Source organism: Tetrao urogallus, assembly GCF_951394365.1.
Source record: "Tetrao urogallus genome assembly, chromosome: 11".
In the NCBI taxonomy this organism is placed as follows: Eukaryota; Metazoa; Chordata; class Aves; order Galliformes; family Phasianidae; genus Tetrao; species Tetrao urogallus.
In genome coordinates, this window is record NC_136824.1 from 1486459 (window position 1) to 1502823 (window position 16365).

Sequence of the window (16365 nt, forward strand, 5' to 3'; positions counted from 1 at the left end):
AAATTACCAAATTAGAGGGGTAAAAAAAAATGTACCTTCTGTTTGATTTAACTCCTGAAGCACCTTCAGGCTTCCTCACATTAGAAATCTGCACTGAGCTTTGCAAACAGAAAACACAATCCTTCAGTGCACATTCGCATAGATGAATTCTCTCTCTGCTCACTAACTCTCTAATTTAGTTCTGACGCTGGAAATTAATAGAGCCCAGCTCCCAAACACCTGAGGAATCCGGGCTGCCCGCGCAGACTTCCTTCTGTTCAGAAGGGCCTTTTATTCACAGCCCCTCTATGCCTCTCAATCATATTCAGTTCAATCAGATTCATTTCCTATAACATTTTAAAGAATAGGATACAGACTCAAAGAATTTCTATAGAACCACAATGTTTCTAAAATGTCTTCTTCATCGACAAGACTTCAGGGAAAGCCAACTTAATTTGCCGAATTTGCATAAATATCAAGTAGTGTTTCTAGGGCTGATCGCAACCTTACATCCCCGTTCTGATTTGTGTTGATGCAGCTGTAATCAAACTTCACTTTTTTTGGTATCTTATTAAGAGCACCAAGCATGTGTTTGTGGACACAGGGCTGTTTTTGACACGTCTTTCTTTAAACCCATCTTTCATACGAAATTTTCATTCCAACTGTACCAGCACTGAAACAAATATTTAAACTTTGTCACTTTCTAGAATTTGTGGCATGAAAACAGAAATCTATTTTTATGTGTTTTCTCAGTGCTAGGGGAATATTCCGTTTTCAGTGTATCTTAACAGATTCTTAAAGTTCACTATTTACCCAAATAATTTATTTAAAAGTTTCTGATACAAAAAGTTCAAGAATTCCAGAAAGCCACAGGAAAATAAAATAACAAAGCAGTCTGGCATTCTCCACTAAACCCAGATGACACGCTGTCAGCGAGAAATATGCATGGATTTCCTATTTGTAATTACGTACTGGAAGTTATTGTCTACCCACAATGACATAACATTCAAAATCTGCAAAGGAGCAATATATCAGGTCTTAATTACAGGAGGATCACAAAGCCCAGGACTTCGATAAATTCCACGCTTATTTGTGCAGGGGAAGAATCCTCCATCAGTGCCACAGCCTCCCAGGCTGGCGGTGTGCTACAGGCGCAGGAGCAATCGTCTCAGAGCAGTCTGCTGCTGCTCTCTGCTGCTTTCCATTGCTGGTGGAAAGGACAGCAGAGACGAGGAGATGGCCACATGAAGAAAATACATCCTTGTTTTCAGGGAAAAGCAAAATGCTGACACAGAAGAATATAAAATTGCGAGCATTGCCGTGCTCAGGATCTCAGAGAAGCATCAGTGAACGTATGGAAACAATGCTGTGCCCCACTGATTCCCTGCAACGTGGTTATCACGGTAACTTGCAAAGCCCTCAAGAAGTAGGGCAATAAGTTACTACTTGTTTCCCTAATTCCCACTGCAAAGGAAGTTATCTAACATTTCTAACTCATTTTCCATCTCTCCCCTACCACAGACACAACATAATGAAGTTTCAAGTCCTGCTACCAAAACTCCATAGAGAAAAGAGGTGGGAAAGAAAGAGCTGACTCTGCTGGCCCAACTCTTGCACTACTGCTGTTCAAGGAGCTGCGTCTAGCAGATTTTTTCTTCCTGTTTTCCTCACCATTGATTTAGGGATGGATGAGCTGAGTCTCTGGAGTGAATCAGGCCAATGCAGACATAACGCAGTGCTCAGAGCTCACCCGGTCCTCCCTACGCTGCACCTCATTGCCTACACGCTGCATGCTGGTTTTGCACTGACCAATGCTCCCATTGCAGATCCTCAGTGAAGATGCAAGCAGGTGGATTATGCCAGTTGCAATGTATTGTGTGCCTGAGGCTGTATGCGGAGCTGAAATCATTAGAACAAGGATTAGAATCCCCAAATAATTCCTGCTAGTCCTGTGTGTGACCACTGGGGAGAAGGAAACGAAGCTCAGGAAGGAAGCGGAGCACGAGGCAGAGCCAGGAAGTCTTGTGTGCTCATTAGAGCTCCCACAGAGCATCAGGGAAATTCTAACCTCAGTACTGCTAAGATTTCCTGCATCACTTTCTACATAGCTATTAGGCATAAGACAGCATAAGCCCTTCATTTCCTACAGAGCATGGCACCTGGTCAATGGTTTGGTAATTTTCTTTCTTCTTTGTTTTTTCCCTTTCTTAAATTCTTAAAAGATTAATACATAACTTTCTATGTCAGTAAACAGACCACAGTGAAATTCATTCTTTCCTTCCCACATCAGATTGCCAGTGAGTGCCGCAAACGTAATTCCCTTAGGCTTCTGAAAAAAGTAGGCCAAGTGTCCAGCCTTTCTAAACACAGCTTTCTTCTCCAAAAATGCATCTCCCGGGACAGAATCACCCAAGTGTACCAGCTTGATAACTACAAGTATAAATGGAGATCCCTTAAAGCCTCCTCTCCAAAGCTGCACAAAAGCAGCTGCCTTCCTTCCAGGCCTTCTCAGTGCCCTTTACACTCATTTTGCAAGGGCTTACACAGGCAGAAACCCACTGCACACTGCAGACACAAAGCAGTGCGGCTAAGAGTGCGGCTGCTTGTAAACCAAAAATCAGGACATCAATTCATCTTATGTCCAACTCAGTGGGAGCAGAATCCGGCCTCAAACAGATCTTTTAAAACTCTTTCTCATCATAAATTCCTCTTGAGTTGAAAAAGAAACCCAAAGCTATGAACTTGATGTTTAGAGCACTCGCTTGAAATTATAAACATATTTTAAAATAAAGAACACAGATGCAGCTTATGCAGAATAAAACTAATACTGTTTAAGGGCTACATATGATGCTCAATTACTGAAAAATTACAATGCAAACCAGACCAGTTGGAGTGAGTCAAAGTGGCTGTGTATCATTAAGGATATTGCTGCACCCACCAAATCAGCTTCAGGGTCTGCATAATTGTTTCTGTCAACCTATAAATTCTTGAGTAACAACAAAATTATTGTGATTTTTCTTGCTAAATAATTCATACATCACAAAGCATATCTATAACCAGGCCCATGAATCACCAAGCATAGAACAATCATACGTAATGACATTTCTTCCTCTAAGAAATAGATCTGACTTTGTAATATATATTCCTAATTTTGCTTAAAATCTTCAAGTGTTCTTTAGAAGCCATCTATTTTGAAACTTGTATTTTAAAACAAAGTTTTCTTGATCAGACTGTTTGTCTGAACTGTAAAATATGGTTCAGAGCAGTTATAATTCTATTAGGATTATCAGCATCATTGAAAGTAATGCACTGGTGTCATAACTGACTAGTGCAAGGCTTACAAACTGTGCTTCATGTGATCTAAGCCACACACAATCTACCTTACCAAGCAAAGAGCAACTGTAACACATCCAAAGTAGCTAAAGTATAACAAAGCACTGCATCATTTCAAAGCTCGGTGGCTTCAGCTCTGTTTTTTAAATGCTGAATTGATACATATGTGGGTTTCCTATCAGACTGCCTCACTGAACTGCTCATGATGTGGATGGGTTCTGAGCTGAACTCGGACAAAAATCAGCACCTCTCACAGCGCGGCAGAATGCGCCCCTTATGTGGCTTCGTTTCTTTCCAAAAAGACACTGCAGTGCCTTTAGTAGAATATTATGATGTATCAGCATAAATAATTAAGGTTCAACTACAGTCATCTAAGAGTCATAAATATGTGGAGTAATAAATACGAGCCTTCTTTATTGCAGCTGCGTTTATTCACTTACTAATTCACAAAGGTCAATAATTTACACTGACTTTCCTAATCATTAATGCATATTTTGGTGTTCTGCTGCACACATGCTTTATTTAAAAGACTTAATTGCAAGTGCAGTAACACCATCTTATTCTTTTCTGGAAATACAAAAAAATCTTTTAAATAAACTTGGAATAGATTAGTGACAATTTCTATTTTAAATCCCCCTTTCCACATCTCCTATGTTGCCACTTTTGCTTTGGCACATTTCAGCTGAAAGAGTAACCCAGCAGCGCATGCATGATGCCCACTTCTGTAACTACACATTTCTCCGAACAAAAAGCAAGGCAACTTACTTTTCTGTAGTGAACATGATTAAGGAGTTACAGCAAAAGCTGATTTAATTTGAACAGCCAAAGTAAATAACACATGAAGCAGAATCTCCTTTGTTTCTAGCAAAGCTGCTTTAACTCAGAAGCCCAAAGGGCATTCAACTACTAAGAAATACCCAAGTTTCATTCAATAATATCAAGGAGATCTACAATTATGGCTTGCAAAGAGATTTTGACAGTAGCGATCTTCATATTGATGTTACATTCCCAAAGGTGACTACTTAGTGCATTAAACTTTTTTTTTTTTTTTTTTTTTTTTTTTAACTACAGAATGATTCCAATAAATCCTATTTTGTCAATTTTTAATTGCCACAAACTATAACGATTGTGGCAAAATGCAGCAGCACTTCTCTTTTGAGTGTGGGAAGAATGAATTTTAGATTCCTGCTCTCCTGTTCCAGAAAGCATCCGCAGTGGAAAGAACCTCAGTAGGTTTGAGAATACTTAAAACTCAACAGTAAAGTACCAGGCTAAGGCAAGCAGCTTCTCAGAACTCACCAAATTCTGCAGAGAAAGCAAGGACATACATACAAAAACAAAGCCACAAACCTAAAGGTTTCTAACCTGATGCTGCTATGCTCTCAGAATTACAGCATTTGAGTCACAAAGCAAGCTGTGGATGGAGGCACGTTTTGCTCAGCTGGATGAGGACTTCAGGTGGCTTCAGGTTCCTCGAAAGACTGGGAAAAAAACTGCAGGGAAAGATGGGCAATTCAGAGGAAGGGGACACAGCACTTATTTTTGAAACAATGTCAGAGAACTGACAACCACTGGGAACATCACTCTTTGGTGGTATCCAAGTTTAGCATTAATTCAGAGCGGAAAACAGCTAGGAACTTCAAGCTGAAACTGTGTCCGCTGGAAGGTTATCAAGTGCACCTTCTTGTGATCAAAGGAATGCCATTATACATAACGAATGATATTTAAGCACAATGAACTGCCTAAAACCAGGTTTGCATTAGCAGTCACAAGACGTTGTTAAAAAAACATGAAAACATCTTATTGCACTTTGGAGAAGCGATATCAGAAAACAGTATTTCCTGGGGTACCATCGTTAGTGCTGCACAGTCTCTAGTGGAACATTTGTCAAACATACAAAAAGGTATAAAAGTGAAATATAGTAATTAAGACCTGGGCTTTATTGATTGTGTGGCTTAAGTAATTTTTCACCACAAACATAAGATTTAATAAGTATAAGTAGTTAAAGATCCTGAGTTGGCCGTAGTCATTAGCATGTAATTGAACTGGTAAAAAAGATCAGTTAAACCTATGTTGATTACCACCTTATCTTTGAAAGGCAATTAAGGACCTCAATCATTGCAACAAGATTTGATTGTGCAGCCTTTATTGGACATTGATCTTTCAGCAAAGCGCAGTTACATTTTCCATTAATTTACAGTAGCGCAGTTTAACTCGGATACCTGAAACCACTGACCTAGGTAAGATGTAACACTAAGCGCTCGTTTAGGTTAAGATGCCCCCAGTTGTCATTACTGTTTAAAAGGACTGCTACAAGAAGCAGCTACCTGATCTGCTGGGCTTACAGTAAGGTTCCATTTATCTGAAGTAGTTGTTAAGTGCGGTGAAACAAAGCTCTCTGCCTTTTCCTGTCATCTCTCACTCATTTAAACATCATCCTTGAATACAGCAGAGATAATTAAGGCAAGAGCTACAAGATAAACTACACTTTGTTTCAAATGGAAGTGGAGCAGATCAAATTCACATAAAGTTATAAGGGTCACTTCGTAATTCAATCATCTGCACAAAAAAAAATTGTCTGCAGCGTACATTGCACACATAACACATGCATAATATAATACACAGAAAAAGAAGCCCGTTAAGTCAAACAAGAAGAAAACTAGCCTGGACGGGAGGAATTCACAAAGCCTGGTTCCCTACAAGCTGGCCTCCTGAAGCCTTGTGCTTACAAGACGACCCCAAAGGTCGCAGAGGCAAGAGAGAGCAGTTAGGTGTTACATGCACACATCCATCAGCCTCTGAACAAACTGCTCATCTTTAAAGCCCACTTCAAGGACACTCTTGGACTTCTCCACAAGACGAGGCCCTGTTCCTCTCACCCAGGATTGTCCCTATAGGAGCCGACAGCTATGAAGAGTTCCTGGCAATGAGGGTCAGAAAGATGAAAGGGAAAGGGCTCGGCTGAGTGCTCAGCCATCGCAGCACTGCTAGCGTGTCTGTCCTTGTTGCCATTCCTGTGCTCCCAGAGACTAGCAGAGATTTTAGACAAGATGGTACCAGTCCAGGCCACTGACGTTTCTGCCCTGCATTCAGGTCAGAGTTCAGGATAAGTAGTAACAAAAGATACTAAGAAGCTGCCACTTACAGCAAAAAGAGACCGCAAGGCAGTGAAGTAGGTAAGTATTCATATCTGACAGCGATTTTGTAATTCAGAGATTGCTGTTATCCCTCCTAGCATATTTGCCATTTCAGGTAGTGCAGCAAGTCACACACAAGCCTTAGCAAAACGAATGAACGATGCTATATTTGCACTCTGCCCTCAGACATCTTCTAGTTCATCCTTTAGCACGATCAGCTTCATAAGAGCAAGAGGTCTATTGATTTTCATGTAATACAAGAAAATATTACATTTGCTTAATTGTTACACAGTGAGATCATTGAACAAGAAATCAAGTCTCTATTTAATGCTGCAAGCAGCACAGAATTGCAGTAATCAATAGGGTAGTTTGTCAAAGACGTTCTCTAAGGAGACTTGCCCATCACCGTATGGACAAGGAGTCACGTTGCCTGCAGTTATTGAAAAACAGGTAAGCAAAGTCAGCAGTACACATTATCAGAAATCAAACACGCTGCAGTGAGTGGAGGTGTAACTCCAATAAAGAGCTGTATTTATAGTCTGGTAATTAAAAACCATTTTATCAACCTCGTGTTGAGACTAAACCTTTGCAGCAGGATATTGACGAGATCCGCAGCAATGAATGAGCAGTATTTGACTCTAAACTTATGAGCTGCAGTTATTTAACTTTCTCCAATACAGTGAGAAGCAGTTCTAGAATAACACTAACAGTCATTTTTACTATTAATGAGGTTTCTTGTCATACTGTTTCTTCATCACTGAGACCCATTTAACTTGTGTCAAGAGTATTCACCAAGATTAAATACAACAGTGTGAGCGCTTTTCTGATTAAAGCATTACTTAGTGTTGCTTTTAGAAAATTGTACTGCTTCATTAAGTGGGGAACAGTTCCATTATCCGGAATTAAGTAAAAAAAGTATTTAAATTACATTATATTGTAGCTATAGCTCGGCAATAATTTATTTAGGAATAGCGATTACCCTCCCAAAGCAGCATCTACTCATTTCACATTTATCTTCCTATTATGAAAACGGGAATCATCGACTTCCATCACTGGACTCAGCATTTGGAGTAGACAGCATTACCTGCTGGCATTAAAATTAAGCACCAGTAATATAACCTGTACAGGCACTTCTCTTTGGACTTTTAATCCATTAATCCCATACTTTCCAGTCTCCAAATAATTCCCTATAACTTTTTTTTTTTTTTTTTTTTTTTTTTTTTTGGCCCATGTTTCCAGCTGAATTTAAGTCTTCCCACCTTTATCTTTGCATGTCCTCACCTACAGCTGGAGAGATCATTTGCCTTGGACAATAATGAGGGTTGTGCTCTTTTCATTCTTCTGCATCAATTAAAAATATCAGCAATTTGTAAAGATTTAGTCCCCAGCACTATCTTACATTACTTTAGCTTTATTACTTGCCTATAAACCAACCAAAAGACAAGAAATACAACGCATGTACCCAGAATTGAAATATTATAAAATAAAAAACAAAACCACCATGAAGCATATTTTAGATACTTTATTTAAATACCACTTAAAGAAATGTGATACATACAGCCATTTTTTTTTTTTTCTAAACTTCTGAGAGGTATTTTTTCTACAAAGCCTTGCGGTACCGCTAGCAGTCAGTGCCATGGATTCATCCAAACGCTCTCACAACCGTAACCACTAACACATTTCAAAACACCAACCAGTTGAGATTTAAGCAGCTTAGTGCTTTCAGAGACAGCCTGAGAAGTCTCATGGATTCACAGCTTCCTTGCCCACATTGGTAGATGTACCTTTTTAAATTATTAGAAGCTTCTTGAACAGTTCCAGTCACTGACTTAAGTACATTCTAACACTCTCAGAGATATTAGTTCTTCTCCCAAAGCTTCTACTTTTTCAACTCTACTATCCTTTCCAAAAACAAGCCTATTGCCAAAAAATTCCAGGAAGCTTCCTGAAGACACAGTGTTAAGTGAAAGAATACACCGTATAAAAACAGAGAGCTGCCTTCAGTTCTCTTTAGGCACGGGGAGCAGATACTTGTAGCAGCTGTAACATGGAAACCCACCAACTGACAGTACTTGAGGGCACCATTTCAGTACATTGCGCCTTCATCTTCTTTATTTAGAAAATAAATAGTAACCGGGCCACGACTGGTGTGAACAGTCTCTGTGACACTGACAAAGAACCAGGAGCCAATTCCATATAGTAAGGTTGGGATGCCTATGAAAAGACAAAAACACGTTACATACAAAGACAGCAAGCCAGGAAAATTAAGTCTGATGATTAACAGTAAAGAATTCCGATATTAAATAGAGGAAAAGCATTCCTGTAAAGCAGTGCTAATAACATTCTGCCCTTTCTGAAACGCTTACAAGAGGTGTCAGTGCACGCTATGCTCCTTGTGTGTGAAAGAAACAAGACTCAGGAAGCAGCTTGAGAAAAGCAGTATACAACAGAAGAAAATGGGATGGAAGCAGTGAAATGTGATGTCTACAAAGTCTGCTTTCTTCTGATTGAAAAAAAAATCCAAATACACACCCACAAAGACACCCACCCAGACACCAGCTGAGTCTTGCTAGGTGCGAGGGGCGATGGAAGCAGGAAGAACTGGCGCTGACTGAACAGATCAATGAGAAGCTGCTTGGGGGAAAAATGAGCTCAGCAGTCACAACTACAAACACCGCCATCGTTTTCAACACTGCTGAATGACAACCTGCTACAGACAACAATATTTCACCTAATACAGGATAAAAAAATGGAGATGGACTTGGGCCTCCAATTCAGTAAGACAGAGCACTGAATTCAATGTACTCTGAGTTACCTAAATGCTTCAACTAGATTCTCAGTAGCGATGGGCTGACATTTCAGCCATGCTCACCCATCATTTCAGTATGGCACATGCACAGCAGCTGCAAGAGAGAAAGGTCTGGCTGTGGGGGGGATAAAATCAGATGAAAAGTTACTACAGGAAAAAAAATAAATCTCGGTAGCTGTTTTCTCACTAAGTGTGGTAAAAAGGGGAGAAGATGAGGAGCAAGAAGTTACTGAGGGCGTGCAAAGTAAAGAAGAATTTCTCTTTAAATTAAATACAAAAACAAGGAATCGATGGAGATAGTATTTAAACGCTGGCAGTGTTGCATTCGTAGACAAAGCCTTGATACATATCCGTATATTTCAACACACATAGAAAACATCACTTTAAAACACACGTTTTGAAAGATGTGGCGGTGCCGATTCCGGGTATTTATAAGCACGGAGCAGCTCGGATCAGCCCGCACGGCCCACCGCAAGCAGCGGCCATCAGCTCAGTCCTTCCTGAGAAACGAACCGCCGCGCTTCAAGCGCAGCGCCCGCTCAGAGGGCGGCGAGATAAGCGATGCCGCGGGATCTCAGAGCGACAAGCGCGGCCCCGCGGGGTGCAGCGTCTGCCCCGCAGCGTTGGGGCAGCGCTCGGAGCCGCGGTCAGGGAGCGGGAAGGCAGCACCGGGCCGCGGTCACCGCCGGAGGGCGCGACCCCCAGGCCGTGGGCGGCGGAGGGGAGGAGAGAGGGAGGGAGGGAGGAAGGGCGGCGGGGCCGGGCGCCGCGCACTCACCGGCGTTGAGCACCTTGAGGGCGGTGAAGGCGGCGTTCTGCAGCGCCAGGTCCTGCGGGGCGGCGCGGGAGCAGTGGTACTTGATGAAGGGGAAGCAGCCGGTGCGCAGGACGTGGTAGTTGGCGCCGTCCACGCGCCAGTTGAAGTGCGACAGGCCGAACTGGTCGTTGCGCACCGCGCTGTACTTCACGCAGTACGACGTCCAGTAGGGCAGGCCGCGCCGCCGCAGGTGCTGGCTCAGCACTTCCGAGGCGTCGGGGCGGGCCGACGCCTCTCTCCCCCACAGCAGCAGCCCCACCGCCGCCTCGTGCAGCCGCCTCAGCGCCTGCATCCCGCGGGCCGCCCCGCCCCGCCCCCTCCGGCGGGCACGGCCGGCGCGCGTGCGCGAGGCGGGCGCGTTTCCCGCGCATGTGCCGGCGGCGCGCGGCGCTCCGACCTTTGGGCGGGAAAAGGCGCTGAGGGGCGGCGCGCTGCAGCGCTGTGAGGAGCGGCGTGAGACGCGCGGTGTCCCGTTGTACCTCAATGAAAGCCGGGGTTTGAACTTCCAGCCGTTCTGCTGGAGGAAAATTGTACAGAAGAGCGACAGATTTTTCCTTTAAATAATTACAGAGAATATCTCACGCTCAGCAGTCTTAAACCGTTGAGCTATTCATGAGTTACTACCAACAACGCGCCCTGTTTATTTACTGCAATGCGCTACGTGTCTGTGGGACCAATAATAAATAATCATCAAACTCACCTCCCATAATTAATAGAGCATAGAACTCCCTTTGGGATCGATCTTTATTAGCAGCAGCAGAGGCCAAGGATGGGAGAGGCGGGAGCTGAGGTGAAGGGCAGAGCTGTATACAGTGTGTGAGGGACCCAGTGAGCGTACACTGCCTATCCAGCCAGCAAACCTCATCACGGGTCCTTGGAGTTATTTCAGGATACTTTGCTGTTACAAATAAACAAAGGGAGAATTCTTCAGTTCCAGCAGCAGAACTTCTTGCTGACTGAGCGAACGCGGCTGTATCCTCGCTGAGACAACGCGCCCTGCAGATGGGGTGAAGGACCCCTGCATCTTCCAGTGCACAGCAAAACACTGCCTGCTCGACAGTACTCAGGAATCAGGACCAGAATGACTGTTCCTTAAAGGTGAAGATGGAACTAGCATGGAGCATGCTGTCAAAAGACTTCCATTAACATTTAGCTTCACAATAAAGTTTCTGTGCGCGTTGGATTCTGGTGTAGTCAGGCAGTTCTGGTAGTGCCATTTTTACGTCTTACGTTTCCAGGGATTTGTTACTTTTTAGCTGCAAATTCTCCTGAACTTACTTTTTAAAGACCAGATTTTTTAAAGGAAATGGGACGTTAGGAAAGATCTCCCATCTGTTGCTCACCTCTGCTGCTGAAGTGCACTCTCCAGCTCCAGATGTTTGTGTAGTCAATGCAAAGAAGCAGAGCTTCTACAGCAAGGAGTATTCCCAAGCAAACTACAGAGTAGCGCACAGCAGCTGAGCTATCGTTAATGTCAAAGCCAACAGCAAGAGCCACAGAAACCCACGACGGCCATGACATGCACTGCTTCAATGTCTAAGGTCTGAGGAACGCCCTGCAGGACAGAAACAACAGCACTGTGCATGGAGGTGACGGGACTTCACACAGACGTGAGGCAGGTTGGTGCTTTGTGCATTTTGCATACTGGTGGGGAGAGAACATAGGCTACAGTCTTTCAGTTCTTGCACAACCATGATTAACACAGATGTCATTTTAAAAAGCCGTTGAGATTCATGAAATGCTATCAGCTGAACGCGTGTCTTCATTTGCAGCCCTCGCCCACTGAAAGCATGATACCTTTATTTTAATTGTCTGTCTTCTGCAGCTGATGCCCAGCCCCACTGCCCCTCCTATTCTTCCACAAGCATTCCTATGCACCTTGCAGCTGGGGAACCAGCCTGGGTTCTTGCTGTCATTGGCTGCAGAATTCTTTGGCAATTGCTGATGAGCAGCTATGCTTGGGTCATCTTTTATCTCTTGATTCCCACATTTCCCACTTGCTGTGTTTCTTCCTAGTCTCGATCCTATTCCAAATACTGCTAAAATTCCTGCTACGGTTCAAGAACTCTGGGCATGGAAATAAATATTTCCATAGTCAGAACAGTAGAACACTAGCTATATTGCTGACTTCTTTTTGGAAGATGATGATTTCAGTTTATAGCTGTTGTATTAAAAAAAAATACACTTTTGGCACCAGCAGCATGGGAGTTGAATGTGAGAGACTGTGAAGCATTTTCAATCCATCCATCAGCTCAACACTCAGAAGTGTTAATAGTAATTAAAAACTTTTTTCCTCGAAATACATTTCACACTTTGCACATACTGAGAGCTCTCTCTCACCATGGGAACTTTCAGATCACTTGTCCTCTGCAAAAACAGGTACAGTTGTCTTTTGTCAGAATAGAACAAAGACATAAGGAAGTGCAGGTTTCATTTACTCCTAGGATACTGAAGTCTATTAAGTGCCAGTGAACTAATGAGCCTCTCAGACCTTATGTTGTTCTGGCTTGGATCAAAGCTTAATTTTCCTTCACCCTTAAGAAACTAGCTGACTCCTAGGCTGATACTGTTGTGTTCTTCTATACCTCCTAGCGCAGACTTCTGCTTTTTTTCTTTTTCTTTTTTTTTTTTTAATTGACCAAACTGGGACATTAATAGAGCTTGGAGATGAAGCTAGGTGAAAAATCCTTGACGAGTATCTTGGCACTAAAACAGAAAAGAATGTATTATGAATGCAGTGAGGAGAAGGTAAGAAACACACATTAGTCTGTAGCACGTCAAAGAAGAACACAGAACAAAAACGTCTCATCTTGTTGGAAGAAGAAATGAGAAATTATACTATGTTTTCTTGGCAAAGTATTTCTTGGCAAGTGAGAGATCACTGCTATACCTTCCACAGCCAAAAAGACCTATGTTGTTTTCATTACGAACCACAAAAACTTGTACGGAGGACGTTCGCTGCCTAAATTTCACATTACAAAAATTTGTGTAAAATTTATGTGGAAAAAACCAAGACAACATTGAGATGATGTCAAAAAAGGTACAAGAACAAACAAGAATTAAACAAAAATATGCTTAGATTTTTAGTTGAAACCCATCTGCAAGGAATGACTTGTGACTAAGTAAGAAGAGAAAAATGTTAACACAAAAGGCTGTGTGTGAAGCTGGGAGGTCAAAGACTCAGAGGCACTGGAAAAAGTAGATGCCCGTCTCTCATTGCTTGCTCACATTCATAACTTGTCTTAAAACTGATTTTGTCTGAGGCTTTGGGTAGTAAGTCCAGATCTATTTGCCATGCATAGTACAATAATAAGCATCCAAGGGAGAAAGATGAGCTCTTCTACAGTACAATTTAGAATGCGTTTTCTTTTGGGATAAGGTTACGGATCTGATGGACAAAGGTACAAATGTAGCAGTTGTTCTCAATGTAACAACTGATGAAAAAGTCAGCAGTATCTGAAATACAGAATGCATCTGATGAAGAGGTCTGCAAAAGTCACAGCATACTGGGAATTATAGTACAAACCTGATTCTCAGAATCTGCTGCTGCACCAATGTTATTACTATTATTTTTCATAATTTGAAACTGAGTATAAAATAACTGCTGCAAAAGCTTGTAGATAATAAAATACAGGAATGATAGCAATAAAGACATTTGGTTCTAAAGAGGAACCTGAGATGCTGGACTTCTGGATAAGAAAGCAATGAAGTAAATTGTTTACAGGTAGAAGAACCCAGGACTTACTCCTATATTGGAAGCCTGTGTTTTAGTAGACAGCAGGTCCAAAAGGGAGTTTGGGATCCCAGGACTGTGTTCAATCAGGAATGCTCTGGTGATCTGATATAGTGACTGACGTAGGATGGTACCTCTACATACATGCAGGGAAGCACTAAAATGCAGAGAATGGCATTTTCATTTGATCACACCAAAGACAAAATTACTGGAATACTTCATGAGGTCTGGGTACACAGCTTCTATGGGAGCGTTAGCAAAGCAAATCTCACTTAGGATTTTTGATTCTAGGAACAGAAAGGTTTGTTCCACAGAAATGTGTCATTTTACACCAAACAGTTCCTCATTTTCTCAGACAGGAGCGTAACGAGATCCAACCCTGGAAGCTGAAGTCAAGCAAATTCAGACTAAGTGTGAGGCAATGGCTTTAAGACTAAGGACAGTTCACCAGTGGGGGAAATAGCTAGGGATGTGCAGTGGACTGTCTGCCTCCATGAACCTATCTTTGAAGATAGCTCAAGAGGATACAGAAAGACCATTTAAGTTGTAGGCTTGGTGAAAGTATAAATATATATATATATATATATAAATATATATGTGGCCTGCAGGTCAGAGTACATCATCTCTCCTTTAGAGTGCAAGATTCTATTAATAAGGTTTTAAAAACAAATACTATATTTCAGAACTCGCCATATGAATATTAGGGACATTTACTATGATTCTCTGTTTTTGAATAGTTTATTTTGTGAAATAAGGGCTATTTCTGTGATTACTGTATTCAAAAGTCACGGATACTTATTGTCCCAGGTTATATTCACATGCCAGCACAGAAGGAAAACCAAACCTGTTCTTACAGATGAGAAAGCATTTCCAGAAGCATAAAGAGCACTTAAACATCTTCTGTTAACTATTCTTTCAGAGCATCTGCTTTTGAAGGATGCTCTTCTTCCAATTTCAGTTTGTTTTCTGCTGTAACTCCTAGAATTGCTTCAATATCCTGAATTGCCATCTGTAACAGATTCAAGGAATGCAAGTTATTTAATGGACATTATAATGAAATCTAGCAGCCAAAATGCACAGCTGGTTGTACTTGCTTCCAAAAGGCAAAAAGTGTTCCACAGGAGAGGATGCAGCAAGTAAATTTACTATTACTTTGAGTCTGCTACAATAATATAAAGTATGTACAAAACTTTGAGAAATAAAAATACATTTCCTTGCACTTTGTATTTCTAATCAGCTAACAGGTGCTTTATTTCACAGATGTAAATCAGTGTTAATTCACTGTGACGATTTCCCTGTGATATTTTTCTTCAGTGGCTGCTTTTGGCTCCCTCAGATTGAAAAAAGAATGTATATTTTGTTTTTCTGAAACAGGATGAAATTTAATTATATCTTCTCGAAAACTCTCATTTCACAGTCTGCTTATCAGAGGAAAATACTGTCAGAGGTAACACTGGAAACGGTCTGACAAGTTATGTGATGTGACTTCAGTGTGAATCCGAAACACGGTGCTCCCCTCCACCTTTCTACAAAATGCTTACAGACAAAATCTCAGAAACTTCGTGAAGTTAAAGGTCGCATAGTTTAGCACACAAACTGCCTCCGGAAGGCTCTTTTTGGCAGCCGGGTTGTCACAAAGGAGCTTCAGAGGCACTCCTAGGGGAACGGTCCCAGCGTGCCAAGCCTCAGCACTTGGTCCTGCCTCCACGGGCAGCTCCTGAGCGCCTCCACGGGCACACGGGGGTGGGCAGCGTGGGCAGACCGAAAGGGCAGAGAAACACGGGGAACAAAAGCGATGGCAAAAATGAACGGAACCAAAGTTGATGGATGTGAAGTAACAAACTGAGTGCTCTGAGTCTGCCTGCTTAAATCAGAGTTAATAATCTAAGGAGCAATTAAAAACGAGAAGCTTGTTTCTAATTTAAAATTCCTGCTTTGATGATGTTTCCTTAAGACAAAATAGACAATTGAGACAGAACTGTCTGAAGCAGCGCCAATAACTCCTTTGCTTCTTACGAGGGAAAATCAGGAGCACTGCATTGTAAATGACTTCAAGCTGCAGGATGCCTCTTCTCAAAGAAAAAGTTTCAAACTTAAATTTAACTAACAGGTTCCTTGGGAGACTGACTGTATTGACCTAGGCACTGTAAAATACATACTGCAAGCAATAAGAAAGGAATGCTTTAGCACTTGTTTATGATACAGCATGAGGTATTTTCAGCCCTCGTGCAGAAATTAACCAGGATCGTTAGTTAATTAACACCTCACCTTAAAATTGGTCTCGCCTTGCATATTAGGTGCTGATATTTCTTGATGGATGATGAAGAGATTGCGAGCAAAGGTCATGAGGACCCCCTGGAGATCCTCTCCGATTGTTCTGTTAATGATATCCAAACAAATGAGTTTACCAATGATTCCCTTCACATGCTTAAAAACAATCGCCCTCTCATTTGTGCCTGTCTGGTGATGGAATTTAATGAGGATTTTCAATCTCACAAGGTGGCAATCTTCAGGGAGATATGAAAGATGAGGCTCCATTTTAACTTGTCAACAGAAA

At 41.9% G+C, this 16365-nt stretch overlaps 2 protein-coding genes across 2 annotated transcripts in view; both read right to left on the bottom strand.

Moving 5' to 3' along the window:
• Nucleotides 1-8535: 8535 nt before the first annotated feature.
• On the bottom strand, nucleotides 8536-10367 carry LOC306950587 (uncharacterized protein C15orf61; the record flags this gene model as incomplete). Its single annotated transcript, XM_079540876.1, has 2 exons — nucleotides 8536-8663; nucleotides 10037-10367. The coding sequence occupies 2 exons, from the start codon at nucleotides 10365-10367 to the stop codon at nucleotides 8536-8538; spliced, it is 459 nt and encodes a 152-aa protein (XP_079397002.1).
• Nucleotides 10368-14715: 4348 nt separating this feature from the next.
• Nucleotides 14716-16365, bottom strand: part of IQCH (IQ motif containing H) — a gene marked incomplete at both ends in the record, with an annotated part of 57965 nt that continues 56315 nt past the window's right edge. Inside the window, 2 exon segments of the mRNA XM_079541138.1 lie at nucleotides 14716-14817; nucleotides 16077-16185. Coding sequence (XP_079397264.1) covers nucleotides 14716-14817; nucleotides 16077-16185 — 211 coding nt within the window.